Below are 20,267 nucleotides of genomic sequence, written 5' to 3' on the forward strand. Positions count from 1 at the left end.
CTGTGCTTCTGTCCGCTCCCGCCAGAGGTCTCAGTGGTACTCACGGTAGGCGGCAGGCGTCTGTCACCCAGCGTTTGAGAGAGCTGGTGTCGCGGTAGGTCGTCTGGGTGGTAACTTGGAGGACTGACAGGAGTTGTATCTGGAGGTAGGTCCTCAGTGGTGACCAAACAGCCCCCGCGAGTGGGAGGAGGGCCGTGGGGGCTCCCCTGTGGGCACTGACCTGGACCCTCGTGGCCCCACTGCAAAGCACAGGCGGCCAGCAGGGCGCTCAGAGCTTTCAGAGCACGAGCTGGGCCTCAGGTTTATTGTCCTCTTTGCTTTTTAAGCAAAGACCTGTGCCTTTCGGGGATCTGTGCACCTTGCTGGTGAGGTTGAAGCCAGCCAGCCTGCCTGCCGGGAGCCCTGGGGCCCGGGTGTCCCCGACACTCCCACCTGGAGCTGCCGGCCAAGGAGCGCGGCTTGGGGCCCCACGGCCGGTGTGTGTCCGGCCTCGCTGGGCACCCGCCACCCCCACACCAGTGACTCCACACTTGACTGCCCTGTGGGGGCAGGCTCGGGGACTCCCCAAGCTCTGGCAACCCGCCCATGCCACCACTTCCTCCTGATGAGAGCATCTGTGTGGGAAGTTCGGTCCCAGGCCAGCACCCTCTGGGACCATGGGGGAAGGGAGGCGCCTCCGCGGCTGGGCTAGAAGGAGTTGCCCAGGCGCCTTGAGGGGTACCAGCCGCTGCCCACGGTGTTCAAGAGGTGACACTGTTCTAGGCCCCCACCTGCCCCATGCAGGGCTCAGCCTGCCCAGGCAGTGGGATTTCTCAGCAGGCAGCAGCAGCCCCACTGTCAGGGCCGGGAGACAGGGTCAGGGTTAGGAAGATGGGGTCTCACTGGGGCTTCTCCCTCCAGGGATCCAGGGTGACAGTGGCTGTGTGAGCACTCGTGGGCCCAAGTCAGACTCTGCCATTCCCTAAAGCTTACACACCTCTGCTTTATGTAATACAATAATTTCAAAAATCAGTTTTTAAAAATTACCTTTCTAAAGAGAAATCACGTGCTGTGTGCACAGACCTCACGTAGATGCCGTGGCACAGAAAGGGATTTGGCGTTAACACTAGTGACAGTTTGCGGGTTTGGTCTTCATTTTCAATCAGCCGGTGAGCTGACGGTCACAAACTCGGAGGTGTTCACGTGCTTTATTAAATATGCATATCTCACATTTTATAGGTTAAGATCTCAAGTAAAAATACATTTCTAGAAATCCATGACTTCGTAGCCCATAATTGAGTTACAGAGGACATAATTTTAAATCGGTCTTGAAAAACATTCACAACGAAGTGTACAGACGTCAAGTACTCCGGCACCAAACAGCAGGAAACGTCAGCTCTGGAAATGAAGCCTCGGGGGCGACAGCAGACAGGGGCCCTGGTCAGCCCTGCGCCAGCAGCCTGGCCCTGCAGCTCTCGCGAAGCCTGGTGATGGTGGCCATGGACAAGCTCCCGGGCTCTGAAAATATTTTCTGGAACACAAAGGGAATTTGTTTAAAAAACCAGCAACAGGTGTTCAGCTCAATGGTCCCCCCCATACCCCCGCTGCTGCCCCAAGGGAAGGGCTTGCACGGCCCCTTCTCCTGCGGCCCCGAGCTGTAGCTGAGGGGTCCTGTGGCAGCTCCGAGGCCAGTCAGGGCCCTCAGTGAGTGGCCGGAGTGTGGGAAGCCGGTGGAGCCTCAGACTGTTGTCTGCTGAGAACAGGGGCTTCGCGCTGAGAAAGACGTCCCCCGGGGGTTGGGGGGGTGGGGGGAGTATATGCGATCACATCTCTCCTGCATACTAATAATTTAACGATCACTTCTACAGTTAGTGCTGAGAAATTCACGATTTACAAACCAGGCCAGATGTGAGGCTGGCAGTAAAAAGGTGTTGTTTTGTTTTGAAGAAATTAGAGGAATTCTTCCACAGGTACGTGTTATGCAGCACCTAGGCCGGGGCAGAGTGTTTACGGTCCTGAAGGGGGAATCAGTCAAGTCCTGTGAGCCCTGCTTACTCTCCAGAAAATTCTAGATGTTCTTGTGCGGGACTCTCTCTAGAGGGCGCATGGGCTGCAGGTACCGCGCTTCGGGGAAGAAACACGTGTTCAACTTTGCAGAGATTGCTGGGGAAGGTCCCCGCGCCGGCCGCCTCCCCAGCAGCTCCTGTCAGAGGGCCACGACGCACAGTGCTTCCCTCCGGTGGCTCGCGGTACCGGCAGCCACTCGGCCTCCTGGGGTGCTTTAGAAACATTCGCACTGAGCACCTGCTGTGTGACCACCAGCGTGCGCGATGCCAGTCAGAACCAGACGGCGCTGAAAGCGTCACGCGGAGGGAAGGCAGCCAGACAGCGACACGCGGACTCACTGGTGTACCTGACACGTGCAGACAAGGCAAACCCGGACGGAAAGCAGACCGGTGGCTGCTGGGTGGGGGAGGGGCAGGCGCTGGGTCCCTCGGGGGTGACGGCCGCATCACCAGACCTCGCGCCGCCCATGCGCTAACGGAACAGAAAACCCCGTGTCACCCAGGAGGAACCACCAGCAGCCACAGCCCAGACGGGGTAGGCGGGGCCTCGTCCAAATCCCAGGCTCACGACCCTGCCCTCTGCCCTCTCTGGACGAGGCGTTGTGTCATGTGGGACGGGCTCCAAAGAGTTAGCTGCAGGCTTCTGACAGTACCCAGCCGGTCACCACTTCTGTTGAGGCTGCTGAGCATGGCCAGTCCACCCGTCTGCCCGCCACTCAGAGATCGCGTGTGGCCCTGGCGACTGGTCATCCCGTGGCCTGAAGTCCGGCTGGAATAGGACCCCTCATTCCCCATGCCCCAGGGCAGAGGCCCCGGCCTCTCCGCGCCTCCACCCAGGCCGCTCCCAAAGCCACCCCGCTCCGCGCTCCCACGTCCCCGCAGTGGGAGAAAGCCTTAGTGGTGCACTCTGGCCAGCGTCCTGATTCCAGGGCAGTCTGCCGTCAGAAGATCACCCGAGTGTCCCCTGATGGCAGAGCCGGGGGCTTGCTACCTCCCGGGAGGTCGGGGGGAACAACCGGGCCACCTGCCTGCACTGATGGCTGTTCAGGTGCTGAGCAGAACCTGAAATCGGCCTCCCCCGGCCTCCACAGAAGGCCTGTCGGTACGGCTCCTGCTCTGTTCGCTCAGCACACCAGAGTCATCTACACAGCCTGCACAAGGTCCAGGACCCAGCACGGAGGCCCTGGCATCGGGGAGCTGCCCTTTGGGGCAGGACACACAACAGACACATGCGACCCCACTGGGGCCACGGAGAGCCATCTGGGACCAAAGACACTAGCTACAGGGGAAGGGGTCAGATGGGTCTGCATTCCGACCCAGTGAACCTGGACCGGCCCAAGGCGGGGGTCCCAGCAGGGGGGGGGGGGGGCGAGGCCCAGAGGGGACACGGGGACAGGCAGGCTGGGGACGCCAGCACGCCTGGCCAGGCCGCTGCACCGGGAGCAGAGCCCCGACACTCACCTGCATGAAGGTGTGGCACTCGGTCACAAAGCTGCCTCGGGTGATCTCCTTGAACCGCTCACAGGTGTCCGCCACACTGCTGGCTTCCAAAATAAAGGCCTGGTGGTGCTTGATCAGGGTCAGGGCCACCCGAAAGAGAATCTTCGAGCCTTCGCTGAACAGACAGTCCCAGATCCGGAGCACCGTCTGCGGACAAACAGAAATGGCGTGTCACCGGCTGGGGGCTCACACGGCCCTGGTCCCCGCGAGGCACATGCCACGCTCACCTCCACGGGCAGGACGTCCACGAACAGGCAGATGAACCAGCGCGACACGACCAGGGTCCACAGGACACCGTGCCTGTCCATCAGGGCCGCCACTGCTGGCAGCTTGGTCCTCACCAGCTCCCCCAGGACCTCCTGGTCTGTCTTCAGGCCCAGCATGGCGGGGCTGTAGTAATCTGCCACACGAGGAGAGCAGGGCTGTGGCTGAGCGCCCTTCCCAGCAGAGGAGAGGGCGGCTCCCAAAGCGAGGCCGCGCCGTGCACCGGTGAGAATCCGCCGGCGGGAAGCGTTTGCACGGCTGCACTCATGGCACCGAGAGGGGGACACAAGCAAGTGTCCACTCGGGCAAAGGGACAAAAGTGTGCCGTGTACGCGGGCGGAACTGTCCTCAGCCCCACAAGCAAGGGTGAGCCCCCAGGACGAGGTGCACGGACCAAAGCCAGACGCTGGACCGGTGTGGCTGAGATCCCTGCAGCCACCACACCCACAGACTGGACGTAGGACCGTGGGCCCCAGGGCTGGGGGTGCGGAGCTTCGGTCTGGGAAGATGAGAAAGCTCTGGGGACGGGCTCGTCAGTGTGATCACACTGGTGCCCTTGCTGAGGGCTGGCCGGCAGCATGGACACGCCATCTGGCTAAGCAGGGGCCGCAGGACACAGGAACAGGTGCGGGGACAGTGCTGACAGTGACCTGCACAGGACGGGGCCCTTGCTCTCGGAATCAGTCCACGTCCTCTCTCCACACTGGAGGGTCAAGTTCCTGGCATTCTAGAAGGGGCTGGACATCCCCACCCCTCTGACTGCAGGAGGACAGAGGCGGCCAGAGGCCTGGGCCGTCCTGTAAATCACAATGAGACCTGATAGCTTAAGTTGGAGAAATGCCTTAACCGAGTTCGTGGCCTGGGGGCCCCAGACCATAGGAGCACAGAAAGCACAGCCCACCAAGGTGACTTCACGGCCGCTCCGCTCCTCCTGCCCACAGGCCTGGGCACTGGCTGGCAGCTGGCGGTCCCCACTGGCTGGGACCACGCACTCGGACAGACAGCACGACGTAGTATGTCTTCTCCGAACGCATGTGTCCTCCCAGAGAACTTTTTTGCTCATTAAAGGCACGTATTATAGACTTTAATGCTTAGTTTTTGCTGTTAAAGTAGTCTCTCAAAAATGAATAAACATTAAAAAATTTAAAAACAGAACACCAAGGATTTTACAAGTTTTTCCTGCTCATATCCTCATTTTGCATCTATCATCTCTTCTTAAATTGAGCAACATCCTGGCCCCCCCAGGAGATGGAGCAAAGAGCCTCTGCAGTCCGTTCAGAGTGTCCTGCAAGCGACCCAGTTCTCCAAGTGACGTCCTGGGGCAGCCGGGTTAAGCCTTCAGGCGGTAAGAGGGTTTGCTGAGCTCCCAGCAAGGTGGCCTCACTCCTGGCCCCAGAGAGGCTTACAGCACCTTCCAAAAATAGACCCGACCAGCTCACACCCTGACTGTCCAGGGCCTGAGGGTCACCAGGGCAGGAACCCCGAGACCTGACCTCCTCACCCTCCTGGCCACATCCGGCCCTGACGCTGAAGGCAGATGGAGCCCGGAGCCCGGGGCCCGCTCCTCTGGGCCGTCTGAGCAGAAGCACACCTCCGGGCCAGCATTCGGCTAAGCACAGGACGAGGAGCCTCCTCAGTAGGCCTGGCGGGGGCCTTGCCTCGGGGACGGCAGCCTTCTGCAAACAGTGCCCTGGCCACGTCAGCACATTGGAGGGCTGAGCCGGGCTGGGGCACAGATTTAGAACCAGCCCGTCTTACTGCTGCCAGAGCTGGGATCCAAGGGGGTGCCATCTAATTCCAAAACCGATGCTCCCCAGCCCCCCAAAGGCAAAAGCACACCCCACGGGCACAGGGCACAGGCGGTGAGATACGGCCCACAGGTAGGGCGACCCCCTGGGACAAGGTCGTCAAGAGGACACGGGAGACACACGGCAGCTCCAGCGGTGTTCACACCTTCGCTCTGCTTCCCAGGGCCCCTGAGTCTCCCCCACGGAAGGTGCCTTGGTCCTCCCTTGGACCACCTTCTGTCTTGAGCTGTGTTTGGAGGGGAAACAGGTCACACCAGCTTGTCGGGACACCAGGGTGTTGATTCACTGGGCTCTGCTCGATGCGACATCCCAGACGGCGCTCCCGCTCCGTTCCTGAAGCCCGATGGCACCGTCAGCCGGGGCCTCACTGGCGTCTCCGCAGGCCCAGGAAGCCTGTTCCCTCGTCCTTTCCCTGGATGCCTTGGTCCGAATGGTGACTGCTCAGGACAGCGGCCTGACCCGAGAGAGGCCGCCCGGCAGGCTGGGTGGAGGAAGGGCGGGGTCTGCATGTGGAGGCCAAGTTCAGGGCGTGCACACACCGTGTACTGGTGCTCCAGAACACGACTTCCCTTCCACGTCAGCTGTTCTGAAACAGGGGAGGCTCTGCTGGCCTAGTCACAGGTGTCCTCGCACCTTCTCGCTCGTGGGAGACCTCAGCCGGTCTTCCCAACTCTCAGCCACACAGGCCTCCTATTATTTCTTACTGAGCCGCTCCTACCCAGAGCGGTAGGGACCCTTCACGCGTGCGCTGCATGATCACAGACACCACCTCTTTTCTGCTTTCCTTGCAAGGCCTTATCTCAAAGTCAGTTTTTAATTTTAACGTAACGAAAATTATCAATCTTGTCTCTTCTATTTTTTGAATTTTGTTCAAGACCTACCTCCCTCCTCAGCAAGCACGAGGCTGTTCTCACCTCATTTTCTAAGTGTCAAAGTTCCGCTTTTTCATGTGTCTTGAATCCACCTGGAGTAGGAATAGGGTTTTCCATGTACACAGGTGTCACAGAGGATGTTGCAAACGGCGATCTTTCCCTACTGATCGACATACCTCAAGCCCCAAGTCCCCCAGATTCATAGGTCGGAAGACCAATCGATTTCTGCACTCTCGCCTCTGGTCTCCATACCGTTTCCTTGTAATGGCAGGACAGGACGTTAAATCTCCAATATTCCCTCAGGCCTCCCTGGTTCCCTAGATAAACCCTCCTCAGATAAAAGAACCACCGAGGTCCAAGCAGCTGATGTCACCGCAAGTGTGATCTGCGCATGTGAGAGCTTCCATGACATCTGTCTGTGTGACAGCCGCATGGCGCGAGCCCCACAACGTGAGTGGATGAGTGTGTCCTTTTCTGTTTTCTGAAAGATTTGTAAAGCGCGCAGAAATTCTCCACACCTTCAAGGTTCGATGACAGTATTGCCATTTCAGACAGTCCACTTTCTCCTAAATCAGCTTTGTTAGGCAGTATTTTTCTCAAAATTTTCCACTTGGCCTCTTTGTCTTACTTGTATTCTCTTGAGATTCTTAAAAACCTCTAAAGATTTTCAAATTCCAGCACCCTTTCCATTTCCACGTATCCGTCCTGCCAGGCTCTGTCTGTTGTGTCGGTTTTTCCAGAGAACCAGCCTTTGTCTCGGCTCGTCTTTCTGACTCCTTCTGTTCCGACTTACCAGTCCTGGAAGCCTGTGCCGCGGGGAGGCCGGCACGGCTCAGCGTGTGTGACTAGTGTGCCACCTCCCGGGCCCCCTGCTTCTGTGTGACGAGGAAAGAAACTAGGGAGCAGGATGCTGGTGCCGGGCCAGCTTGCTTCCAGTGACCCACAGCAGTGCCTCTGCCCCCTCAGTCCTGACTGCAATGTCGTCCGACGGGACGTCGCGAGGACGGGAAAGGACATTTCAGGGGCTAACACACAAGCCTGTGCAGTCACCTGCCCTTCAGGGCCAGCCCAGAGCCCCTCTGTGACAGTTTCAGGCTGTGCCGTGGCTGCTGCTGCCCCCTCCCGCCTGTGTCTTCATTCGCTGAAACTTCCCAAGCCCCAGAGCAACCCGGGGATGTGACAGGTCTCAGTGAGTATTTGTGGGAAGGAGGTGACTTGGTCACAGTACAAATACACATCATGATTCAGTCTCCAGACGCAGCTCAGCCATCGCTCCATCTAGAAGGTCCCCTGACCAACCCCCCGCCCCGCCACTTCCTCGCCATTTCCCTGCACCTGCCGCTCAGGCCTCCCCAGGCAGAGCTGGGATGGTGAGATGTCACGCACATGGGGACGGTCTGTCCCTTGAAGGCGGCCTATCCAGGAGGGCTGCTGGCGTGTCCACTCTGTGCCATGGCGAACAATGGCACTGGAGTGTGGGAGTCCCCATTCTGTAAAATGGATCAGTAGTTGGGCCCGTGTGGTACTGCTGTGCTGAGGCAAGACTCGGGACATGGAAACATGCTGTATGCTCCCAGGCAGAAATCACAGCCGACTCCTGCCGTGGTCACTGCGGGGTGCCCGGAGCTGGGGCCAGCTCTCCAGGGTGGTAAGGGCGGTTCCAGCCCGACTTGAGGGCACTTATGCTGGAGGGGAGAACCAGGGCTCACCCGTCCGGTGGTCACGAGAACTCCCCGGGCCGCACATGCCCTGTGTAGCTATGCCCGCCTTAGGCCAAGCACGAGGCTGGGTCCGGTCACCACCGTCGCGGCTGTGGAGGGCACAGGTCTTCTCCCACCCAAGACGGCTCTGGCCACTTCTCTTCCCAAAGCGATCAGGGTCCATACTGCATTACCAAAACCGGTGCTATTTATTAATCAATGAATTGGAAGGAATGATTCTCATCCCAATAACAGTTACAGCTGATAACGACTCACTCTTAGGACTGTTCTGAACTCTACAGGAAGCTGAGTGGACCTCTCACTGATTCTGGGCCCTGCGAGCCTCCACACAATGGGGCAGCCTGGGGACCAAGCCCAGCACCCGACACAGACAGTTCACGCTAAATTGCAGAGCAGAGAGAGTGCAACCAGGGCCCAAACGGTCACAGGCGTGTTCAACCCACCAGGCAGTATTCTTCCCACGAGTGCGTCTAACAGCCAAAAGGATTTCTCTTCGCTCTTGGTTATGAGGACCAGGTAGCCTGCTATGAAGTTCATTCCCTGAAACAAGAAAACGGGTCCTGAGCCGCCTCAAGCCACCTTCGGTGGCTATGACGCACTGCTCGTCCCTTGCTGTCCCCAAAACCACGCAATTCCAGAACGACCTTCTGGTGCAAGATCGAGATCTGCCTTCCAAGTGACACACACAGCACGAGAAAGCAGAAACACAAATCTATGTGAAGAAGCTGTCGGGGTCACGGCCCTGGAGTCCACACTCAGACCCTCCTGGGGCTTCGGCCCCCCTACCACACCACTCAGACCCCCCTCAGGCCTCAGCCCCCCCCACCCCCGACCACACCACTCGGACCCCCCTCGGGCCTCGCACCCACCCCCGCCCAACCACACGACTCAGACACCCCCCCCGGGCCTTGCCCACCCCAACCCCCGCCCAACCACACCACTCAGACCCCCTCAGGCCTCAGCCCCCCCCCCACCCCCGACCACACCACTCGGACCCCCCTTGGACCTCATCCCCCCCAACCCCCTGACCACACCACTCTGACCCCCCCTCGGGCCTCACAACCCCACCCCCCGACCGCACAACTCAGAACCCCCTCAGGCCTTGCCCAACCCACCCCAACCACACCACTCAGACCCCCTCAGGCCTCCCCCCACCCCCACCCCCGAGACCACACCACTCAGACAGTCCTTCAGCCCAGACGACACCTACATCCAGCCTCTAAAGCAGGTGTTCCAACAGACACGAGTGCTCAAGTCTGCATCGGAGCAGATGCCAAGCCAACAGTGTATTTTGTAAAACCGCGAGAGCGTGGCGGGACGCTCAGGGCTGCAGACAGTTTCTATGAGGGAGACCGCCAGGGAGGCTCAAGGCACCTGGGAGCTGCAGGCGCAGGGCTCACTCACAGTGGGCCAGTGTCTGCGTGACTGCACTCCAGACAACTTCCACTTCCTTCCTTGTTCCCGATGCTTTCTAAAATGTGCCCTCCTCTAGTAACGGGGAAAATCCAGCCTCTGTCACCCAGTGTCACACACGCCACCCAGGGAGAGGCCACGTGAAGAGGCAGGCACACGCCAGGGCTCTCCAGAGACCACGAGCGGCTGGGGCCTGGACAGACCACCCCTCAGCCGCGGGGGCGCCAGCCTGCCCACACCCCGCCTCCGACCGCGGAGAACAGACTCCCATTCCTGACACTCAGCTTGCAGACCTTGTCCCCACAGCCGCGTGTGCACAGATACGGACCATGAGCTGCACATCGCGCTCACGCTTAAAGTTGTGAGGGTTGTTTTAACGCTGTTTTTAAAACCTACAAGAACAGCGAGTGGAATAACATAAAGACGGTTTCTCGGCTGCCCAGCCTCCCCGGCTCCCACAGGCCGGTCCTCGTCCGGGACGGCCAGTTACCCATCCCGACTTCCTCCCCTGGCACCGCGGGCAGGCTCCAGGGCACTGAGAAAACAGCCTGTCTGGCCTGCGACTTTGCTGCTGTCTTTGCAAGATGCTCTGCCCCTCTTGTCGCTGCAGCCACGGCCCCCCAGCCCAGCCGCCGAGCCCCTGGAGCCTCGCCTGAGAGGGTGGGCTGCAAAGTCCCCACACAGATCCCGGCACCCTCGGGAAGCCCTAGAAGCAGGAGCACCGAAGCGGGAAGCAGAACTCCAGGCACCCAAGCAGCCAGCAAGCTGGCAGGCCTCCAGCCCCTCAGGCCCACGCAGGACGTCCCGCGTCCCCTGCAGGCTCGCCAATGGCACTTCTGTGGCTCCACACGCCCTTGTCTTTCCCTCCCCAACACCCCAGACAGTGCATGTCCTCGCAAGGTGACAGGAACTGGCAGGTGAGGACGCAGGCTGTCCCCTTCAATCGCAGGGGAAGATCTGACTCCCAGAAATAGCATGGGAGGAGCGCCCCACACACGCCCTGCACTGAGCCCAGCAGATGCTAGTCACTCATTCAGTACCTACAGCCCTAGGGTCACTTAAGTGACCTCCTACCTTCCCAGCCTCCCCTTTCTGACATCAAAGTAAGTCATTAAGCATATGTTTCACCACTTTTCTACCTGGGGAATGTGTCAAAGTCACAGGCACCATGACTAGAGAGCCCGTGAACAGGGTTAGTGCATCCTTGCTGGTCGCTGTCACCTTCCCTTGGGGGCTCACCTGGCAGTACCCCACACCTTGGTTGTGGCGCCCATAGGCCACCAGCACGTTGTACAGGGTCTTTTGTAAACAGGGATCCGCGCTCTTCCGGAATTTCACGTTGTCCGGGAAGGTCCTGTTCATATCTGCAGGGAAATTCACAACACAGGATTACCCAAGACCAGCCTGTGATGTAACCCTCATGTCTACCACAGGGGGCGCCCCGAACCCCACCTGGCAGGTGTAAGCGAAAGTTTCGACCCTGGTCGCCCTTTGTGGACAAGCCCCTGCCACGTCCACGGTTGAGGCCACAGCGATGGGAGTCAGGACTGAAGAGGAGGGTATCCCGCCTCTCCTCACAGCCCCTGCCATGCAGCCTGTCTGCACCCCCCTCCCAACACCCCCCCACCCCCAGCCAGGAGGTTAACTCTAGGACCACAGGCAACACAAAACTGGAAAATCTTTCCAGTTGTGGAAAGGCAGAACACCCCGAGAATCCCTCAGAGACAAACGGCAAAACCAGACACTGAGAAGTGAATAAACTGTCTGCTCATCAGAACCTGCGTCCTCCTCACCGGCGCTGTGGGAACCTCCCGCGGACCTGACCCTGACTCTGTGAGCTAGCCCACACACGGGCAGAAGGGGGGAGGTGTGGGTGCATGACACAAGTACTTCTTTTTTCTGACCTAGTGACCCCACTTGGATTAGATTAGTGGTGTGTCTGCCACTGGGCTACGGCTGATGACTGGAACGGACCCGGTGTGCAGGCCCCCCGGCCCCCACACGGCTTTCGGGCAGCGCTCCTGGGCCTCCCTCTGGTCTCCGAGCCGCACCTCTGCTTATAAAAGAACTGACCTAAGCAGAACAGGAAGTATTAGTGCCTCAAAGGACGTTATTTGCCATTGTGTGTTTGTTTACAAAAACGTTTTTTTCTTGAAATTCTAAATATCCCAAAAACTTAGAATCCACCAGGAGTTTAGTGGTGTTTTGGTTTTGGTTTTCTTGTTTGTTTTTTTTTTACTAATTCAGACTCTGAGTGACCAGTCCCAAGCCCATTCTTATTCTTACCCTTGATTAGGAGATGTTTTGAAATTTTTCCCTGGGACAGCCCCTCCTTCCCACCTCAGAGGTGGGTGGGACAGGGACGTCCAGTCTGCTCACGCACCCTATTAATGCTCCACTGCGCTGTCCCTGCAGAGCAATTTCTCCAGACCCCTCAAGAAAACAGACAGAACGACGATGGTCCAGCAGGTCTACTGCTGGGCACACGCCAAGAGACTGGAAAGCAGGGACTCAGAGAAATCTCCATGTGGCCATGCTCGTAACAGCAAACCCACAAAAGCAGAGGCAGCGACCCCAGCGCCCATCAGCGGAGAACAGAACAGACCAACAAAACAGGGTCTGTCCGCACAGCCAACAGGACCCGGCCCTGAAAAGGAAGCATTCTGACGCCTGTTGCCATGTGGATGTGCCTCCAGGGCCCCTCACCGGGGTAAGCGAGCCAGACACGACAGGATGGTGAGCTGGGGGCTGGGGAGAGGCTGACACTCCGTGGGGACGGGGTTTCGGTTTGGAAAGGTGGAACAGTAAATTCTATTATGCATGTTTTACCACAATAAGACATTTTTATCCAAAAACACCGGCACTAAAACAGAGCCTTTCAGTTCATTTTTCAAACCAACAGCAACACTCTGTTTTTCTTGACACGTGTGGCCTCTGCGCAGCAAGGGACCCCCTCCCCAGGCTGGGGACACTCCCCAGTCTCACCGCCTCCAGGGAGTCCCACCTCTCAGCACACTCAGTTAATTGGGCTTTAAAACTTATTTTATATTTAAGGGTGTATGTCTCAAAAGCAAAATCAGACGATCAGTCACACTTCCTAAGAATCTAAATTATTCAGTTTATAAGGGTTAAACGTTTGTTTTGAGCACTTGGAACATCTAAGAGCTCGTGAGCCTGTGTGGTCACTGAGAGTGCCTGGGGCACCGTAGGCACCCAGAGCTCAACACCAGCCACACATCCCCACGTGCGTCCCTAAGTCCCAGGGCGCTGCCATCAGCACAAAGCCCTCCCAGCGATTACCCTCCAGTCACGACTGCCGGCTCAGAGCCTGCAGCAAGGTCTTCTTGCAGAAACCTGCCCTGCCCTTGCCCCTGCCCATACTGACCTTCCCAGCTGGCTGGCGTCTAGTGTTTGCCGAATCAGTGAAAAACACTGCTCTCCCCTCACGAATGCTCAAGGTTTGATTTTCCCATAAGAAAAATAAAATTCCAAATTAAAAGCAGTGGGCAATCTGTAACAGCGCAAGTCCCCACCTGTCCGGATGGCCTCCTCCAGCCTGCCGCAGCACTCTCCCTGCAGTAGCCGGTGGTAATAGCCGGGGTTCTGGTCCATCCGGGCCTGGGCTCCGCTCACCCCCATCCAGACGTGGGCCCGGTGCTCCAGGGGGACACCTTTCCGGATATAGCGCTTCACTGAAACGGAAAGCAGGGGCTGCGGTCAGGGACAGACCAGTGTGGCCTGGGGTCAGAGCCTGGCAGAGCCCGAGAGCAAAGGGCGCGACCTCAATGCTTTCGCCTGGCTTCTCCCATGTCAAACATGAGAAGACGCAGAACCTTACACATGCCCACCCGGATGGCTGCGTGCACTCCTTGCAGACCGTTCTCCTGCACGGGGCAGCCCCCCGTCCTCCCTCACCGTCAGCACACCGTGCGGGAGGCAGCAGGCCGGGCCCCTGGGCCACTGCAGCCCAGGGCGGCCCCACAAGCTCCACACACAGGAGAAGGCCGGAGGCACAGAAGCTGCACCAAGTGAGGGGACATGAGGCAGGAAGCAGAAGCGAGGGCCAGAGGGAGAGCTGTGGGCAGGGACAGAGGCGCTGGTGCATGGTCCAGCCCTGGAGGTGACAAGGGACTGCAGGGTCCCAGTCTGGGAGCCTGTGTGACCCCCTGGCGCGGGGCTCAGCGGCCGGTGTTTGTGTCCTGTTCTGCACTTGACTTGTGTCAGTGGAGAGCTACTTCCTTTGGGAGGGATATTTTACTGAAAATAGATTGTCTAGCAACCATAGAAACACGTAGGAAAAGAAGCCAAGAACCACAAGGTACCTCAGGTAACAACTTGCTCGCTCGTTTCCCAGGTAAACAGGAAAGATTCGTGAGATGATGTTCAAGTGAATTACAGGAAGCCAGGGGTGCAACAGTTTAACCCTCAAAACCGTTCATCGAAGGAAATACTCAAAGCTTTATTATTTTACTTCAATATTACGTTACAAATACCATTGTTATTTTCTTTTTTAATGTTTATTTTATTTTTGAGGCAGAGACAGAGCAAGAGTGGAGGAGGGGCAGAGAGAGAGGGAGACACAGAATCCAAAGCAGGCTCCAGGCTCCGAGCTCTCGGCACAGAGCCCGACGCGGGGCTTGAACTCACAAACCGGGAGATCACGACCTGAGCTGAAGTCGGACGCTTAACCAATAGAGCCCCCCAGGCGCCCCACAATACCATTTTTAAAAAAAGAAATGCATTAGGGGTGCCTGGGTGGCTCAGTTGGTTGAGCATCCGACTTAAGCTCAGGTCATGATCTCACAGCTCGTGAGTTCGAGCCCCGCATCGGGCTCTGTGCCGACAGCTCAGAGCCTGGAGCCTACTTTGGATTCTGTGTCTCCCTCCCTCTCTCTCTCTACCCTCCTCTACTCATGCTCTGTCTCTGTCTCAAAAAATAAATAAACAAACATTAAAAAAATGCATTTTAAGAAAAAACAAAAGGCCATACAATCAAAGAAAGTCCACGATCTGCTACAAGGAGAAAAGCATCTGTGGCGCCAGCTGCGTATCACAGAAAACCGCGGCAGGAAGAGTCGCCACGGAAAGCACTGATAAAGCTCCGCTAACTCGCACTCTGCGCTAACACACCACGGATGCGGCCTCAGCGGAAGCTTCCAGAGGGCGCATGAGGGCAGGAAAGGCCCAGCAGGTGCGTGCGGGATGCGGGGCGGAAGCCACAGGGAATAGAGACCCTCTGGGGCGTCCCCACGCTGGTGAGGTCACGCGAACCGAGGACACTAGCCACTGGGGCCGCCTTTCCTCCAGCCTGCCGCGCTTTCCGCCAGAGCCGGGTGGGGGTCTCCGGCCGCAGGGAGCCAGGCAGATGCTGCGGCCACCCCCAGGGGCCAGTCCGCGGCCGGGGATGCCTAACTTGAAGACGTGCAAAGGGGGGACACGCAGACCCCAGGCTGCCTCCAGCACAACTGACGCCTGGAACCACAACAATCCCCAGGGGGACCAGAGGAGCCGCCAAGTCAGGGGCTCACCTCCGACCTCAGGCCCCACTCGCAGGCAGTGGAGCATAAGGAAACTCCAGAAATAACCACAGGAGCAGAGCTGACTGCGTTTCAACAGCATCGCAAAGGAAAGTCTTGCAGGCAGAAGGGGCAGAACAGTCTTTCTGAGGAAGGCTCACAGCAGGGCACGAGGGAACCGGGTCACCGCGGGCGGAGCTCGACCACGGGGGTCGGGGGGTGAGACCCACACTCGGCTCCGAGCCCACAACCCTGCTTCAGGAAAGCCTCAGTGCTCACAGGTGCTTGCACGGATGTTTATACCATCAGCTCAAAGGTCCTGCAGCTGCCGAACGTGGTCCCGGAGAGCAAGGTGTTCCTCAGCAAGGAGGGAAGAAGGACGGGATCCCCCAGATCAGGGCACAGGGGGAGCCGGCCTCACAGGCCTGGGGCCGTGGGGCCCGCTGGCGGGACACTCTCAGAGGCCCCAGCGCCCAGGCAGCGCACGGGGCCCACAGGGGCAGCAGGAGCGAGTGTTTAAGGACATGGGCTGGTTTCAGTCTTGAGGGGACACGAACCTCCCCATGAACTCACAGAAGTATAACCAGTAAGAGCGTATTTCACTACAAATTAAATTTGCAAATAGAAAAAAAAGGCACCTGTAAGATGCTTAAACGCCTCACTGGAGTCGGACACTGGGTTCTACTGGGACCCGCAGGCCCCGCCTGGCAGAGGCCTCAGTATCCTCGTCAGACGGGGGTGAAGCACGGGGCCCTGGCCTGAGATCCAGGTGGCTGAGGAGGCTGAGCTGTGTCAACAGCTTCCAGGGACAAAGGCTGTTGCCACTGACCCCTTCCTCAGGGTAGGACTTGTCCGGCAGCATTCCTGACCTTGGGAAGATGAGGGGGGCATCTCTTTAAACAAGGTGGACCCCAGACAAATCACTTCCAACTGTCTGTCCCAACAAAGTTAAGCAAATCCCTGTATTTATTGGTATTTGCCTTTGGACAGATGTGTTTGCAACTTAATTCTAACTTAGATGCTGCTGACATTTGCAGCTACTAGGAAAGAGCTGAGACCCTGCAGAAGGCAGTTCAGCATCCGCCCTCAGACGGGACGTGAGCTGGAGCAATGGCTGGGCCAGGGCAGGACTGAATTCGTTTTTCTAGGCTGCGGGAGAAGGATCGACCTGTCTCACGTGCTCCTGGTGCGTATTTGCTATGGACAAAAAAGAAAACAAAGAGGAAACACTGGTTGTGTCCACATGTGGCAGAATCGGGCCAGTGAGTTCTGGTGGCCACCTGGAGACGTGCTGATGCCAAGATTAGGAGGTGACCGTGTTATTGGTGACAGGAAGGCAGGCGTCCAGACAAAAGTCCCCCAAAACAGAAAACCATACAGGACAACGAAGCAACAAGACCCGTCACTGAGGTCACAGAACGATGCCCACCAAGGCCCTTCCCCCCTGGGATGTCATGGTCCCTGCAGGACAGTCAGCTGAGTGTGACTGCAGAACTGGACTCTCATTTCTGGAATAACTCGTCCACTCCTGTCTGTGCCACACAGCCACTCCCACAGAGCCGCACAGGTGCTGACAGGCTCCCCGACCGTCCTGCCCCGAAACCACACCAGCACCAGCCACGACACCCGGGGCCACTGAACCCTATGAACCATACACCTCTTGCAGACTGACCTGTGCCTCTGTTTCCTGAGGGAACACCAGGCCGCCCTCCCCCAGGCCCGAGGCTCATCGCAAAGCTGACACTCTGGCTTCCAAACCTGTTTTGCCCCTCTGGTTACTGCAGTCACAGTCTGTTATGTAAGTCAAGGAAATGTTAAAACAAAAAGAGAATTCTTTCAGTAAACCAAACTGAAATTCTTAGAGCTCACAGACACCAGTGCTCAAAGAAAGTAGGAGCAGAAACCAGATAAGACCTTTGAACCAGGGAAGACAACTGGAAAAGACAGGAAGGGCGAGCATCTGGAAGGTTCTGCACGCTCAACAGAACGGATGCCGGAAAAGAGACACTTGGTGCCACGTGCAGCTTAGGACGGAGATGTTGAGGGTCCTCCAAAGGGAAGGACAGGAAAAGGCTAGAACCAGATGGTAACACCACAGACAGGGCCACTGAGGCGCACGCACGTCTCAGTGACTGCGTGCTACGAGCCTCCGGGTCCAGGGTCAGCCACGGGAGGCTTCTCCCGCGTTCCCGCCAACTCCCGGCCTGCGGGGCCAGCCGCCACATTTGCACACGTGCGTGGGAGACGCCCGGTGCTGTCAGCAATGGCCTCTGCCTGACCCAACAGCTGGGCCAGGAGGAGAGCCCCTGGTACTTCACGTGATGCAGATTTTCACCATGGATCCAAATTAGCTTTACTTTTATACACTTGTATTTTTTAAAAACAAAAGACCAGTCAACTCTTAAGAATAAACAGAAAGGAGAATAAAGGCAGACATGCCGATGGAAACAGAGGCGACACAGGGATGGGCGCTGGGGGATGATCCCTGCAGGAAGCGCACAGGGCGCTGGCGGCATCCAAGGTCTGCCTGGCAACAGGGGACCAGCCTGAGGCCCCTCCCGGCCCTTCGGACTGTGTGAACTGCTAGTTCACCTGAGTCGCTCCTGAACACTCCCCCAGCAGTAACAGCCCTGAGGAGGGCCCCTGGTCAAGGGAGAGGCAGGTGGGTGGTGGGGCCCAGAGTTGAGAAAGAGCCTCTCTCCCTCCTCCCTGAGCGCCCCACCCCCAAGATCAACCTGTCCCCACCAACCCTGTGCAACTGCACTATGTACTGGGCCGCTCTGGGCCTTAGTTCACCAACCCCTTTAAAAGCAAAACTTGACCTTGTCACACCCTCTTGCTTAAAAACCCTTTTACTGGAGCCCCTGGGTGGCTCAGTCAGTTGAGCGTCCACCCAACATTTAATTTCAGCTCAGGTCACGATCCCAGGATTGTGGGATGCAGCCCCACATCAGCACGCTTGGGATTCTCTCTCTTCTGACTCTTTACCCCACCTGAACTCGAGCTCTCTCTCTCTCTCTCTCAAAAGTGAATTAAAAAAAAAAAAAAAAAACTCTTACAGCTGGCCTCTCTCTGCCCAGTCATGTGATGGAGCCCTGGGCCCAAGACCAGAATGCTCTCATTACGTCCCCGCTACCGGTCACACAGCTCTGTCCCTGCCGCTGACCTCCGCCCTCACCGTTCTTGGTCACCAAAGCCCTATCTCAGAAAGCCCTAGCCTTATCTTGAGTCCCGGAAGCATACACCTCCCAAGGGCCTCACCACATTCCGGCAGGTCCCCACCGTCTCCTTATCTGCGGCCTGGGGAAAACACTCCATTCATTCAACGAACGTTGAAGCAAGTGTAGAGGCCAACGCTGGGGCAGGGAGGGGAATGTGATTCCCAGAGGAAAGCAAACCACACCAGAAACCAGACAAGCAGCCAGAGGTCAACACAGGCGGGACAGGGCAGGGGCCGGCTTCTGTGGCGGTGTGGAAGCCTGCCCTCCCAGACCCGCATGAGGGAGAGCGCCAGGGAGGGCAGGCCTGGAGGAGGCGCCAGGCCCAGAGAGAGCTGGGCTGGGCAGGCCACCGGGCAGGGGGCTTCCGCGCTGAGGCAGGGAGGGGGGGGGGAGGCGGGGAGGGACGGAGACCCCGCCCCTCAGAACCAGCTCTGGCCGGTCCGCGGCCCCCGACCCACCTGTACCGCTCTTCTGGACACCTCCGCCCCCCTTCAAAAGTTTGGACCATTTCATCGCTCTTCTAGTGAGTATCACCAGGTAGGCGGAAAAAAACTCCTCATAAGCTGCATAATCAAAGTCTTCGGGCCTTTCAAACCCGTACGGATCGATCCTGCAACGAGAAGAAAAGGAACCTGTAAGCCCTAAATAAAGTTTCGCGCGCGCACTGGGTCCCCGCGGGGACGAGGCCGCGTGCGCGCGTGGGGGAGGCGACGCGACGGGAACCGCGACCGACCCGCGGGTGGGGCGGGCGCGCCCCGGCCCTCCCCGCCGCTCCCCACCCACTCGCACTCCACAACCCAAGTCCCCATCCCGCACTCCACACCCCAGCCTGGGCGAGGCGCGCCCTGGCCCCCACGCGCCCACCTGGGGACCCGGTCCCGGGGGCGCCCCGCAGGCTCCATGCTGGGAGGGCGGGGAGGGGGCGCCCGGGGACGCGGGGACCGCGGGGCGCACGCCGAGGGGTACGAGTCCCCCTCCCTGGACCGGAGCGCGTGTCCTTCCGCCGGGCCGCGGACGCGGGAGGCGGGGCGGGGGGCGGGGCCCGAGGGATGAGCAGCGGGAGGGAGAGGGGCGGGGCTGCACCTGCTCCCGCGGCCCCCGCTGTGGGCGGTGTCCGGCGCTGCTGGAGCTGGAAGCGTGGGAGGTGTTAAGCCCGGAGGGAGGGGTGCGGGATGGGAGGCTGGGGGCGGGATCAGGGGGCCACGGGGGGCGGTCCTGAGCGCAAGGTGTGCGCCCCGCCCCCCCCCCCCCCCCCCCCCAGGCTGGCTGGGTGGGTGGGCGGCATTTCCCGGTCACTCCGTTCAGGCCTCCTGGGCTTTGAGCAAAGGTGGGAGATAGAGTTGAGGTTCTCCTGAGATACCTTCAAATTTCAGTGCCTGGCCGGTCCGAAGGTCAGAGCTCTGACCTATGAGCCCTATTTTAATTTTCCTTGTGCCGGAAAAGGGCAAGTCTTACTTTTCACTTGTTTTTTTCAGTCTTCACTTCAGACCTGAGAACAGCGTATATTCCCTGCACCCACCTGGGGACCTGCCCTGTTCCTTCCTACCTCCCCAAACCCGGCTGGGGAGGGGGTCCCGGGTTCCAGTCCTGCCCTGACTGCCTGGGAAAGCCCCCACCCTGCCAGGGGTCACATGGTCACGGGAACTGGCTGGCTGTGCACCACCCTGCAGGATGGTCATCTGGGGTGACTGGGGGTTCACAGCTCAGGGGGCGCCCACACAGGAGGCAGAACGGTGGGGGGGTTCCCTATTCAGCCACCCCTCCAATAACGTGTTCAGAATCTTGGGCGTGTGGGTCAAGGCCAGGTGCTGTCTGCAATCTTGTTCCTCAGGGCGAGGGGGAGGGGAGTCACCAGCAAAACTAAAGGCATCAAGGCACGCCCTGAACAGTCCTGGGGCCCTGACGCC

The 20,267-nt window shown here is 58.6% G+C and overlaps 1 protein-coding gene across 3 annotated transcripts; it reads right to left on the bottom strand.

The window, feature by feature from the left end:
- Positions 1–305: 305 nt before the first annotated feature.
- On the bottom strand, positions 306–19,372 carry GRTP1 (growth hormone regulated TBC protein 1). Of its 3 annotated transcripts, none has more exons than XM_042980576.1 (8): positions 19,225–19,372; positions 18,819–18,970; positions 13,157–13,315; positions 10,863–10,987; positions 8,654–8,750; positions 3,773–3,945; positions 3,507–3,692; positions 1,321–1,510 (listed from the first exon to the last, which is right to left on the bottom strand). In XM_042980576.1, exons 1-8 carry the CDS (start codon positions 19,260–19,262, stop codon positions 1,421–1,423), a joined length of 1,020 nt encoding a protein of 339 aa, XP_042836510.1. In that variant the 5' UTR covers positions 19,263–19,372; the 3' UTR covers positions 1,321–1,420. The 3 variants fall into 3 exon arrangements, with proteins under 3 accessions (XP_042836516.1, XP_042836510.1, XP_042836502.1); XM_042980568.1 differs by lacking the exon at positions 1,321–1,510 and adding an exon at positions 1,517–2,517; XM_042980582.1 differs by lacking the exons at positions 3,507–3,692; positions 3,773–3,945 and having other exon boundaries at positions 306–1,510; positions 19,225–19,348.
- Positions 19,373–20,267: the final 895 nt, after the last annotated feature.

This window comes from Panthera tigris, chromosome A1, assembly GCF_018350195.1.
Source record: "Panthera tigris isolate Pti1 chromosome A1, P.tigris_Pti1_mat1.1, whole genome shotgun sequence".
In the NCBI taxonomy this organism is placed as follows: Eukaryota; Metazoa; Chordata; class Mammalia; order Carnivora; family Felidae; genus Panthera; species Panthera tigris.

Bases quoted from the DNA above. Each gene is read 5' to 3' on its own strand.
- GRTP1 (XM_042980568.1), bottom strand. From the start codon at position 19,262: ATGGAGCCTGCGGGGCGCCCCCGGGACCGGGTCCCCAG. The intron at 18,971-19,224 runs GTGGGCGCGTGG...TTCTCGTTGCAG, and splicing joins CCCCGGGACCGGGTCCCCAG to GATCGATCCGTACGGGTTTG. The intron at 3,693-3,772 runs GTGAGCGTGGCA...GTTTGTCCGCAG, and splicing joins TGGACGTCCTGCCCGTGGAG to ACGGTGCTCCGGATCTGGGA.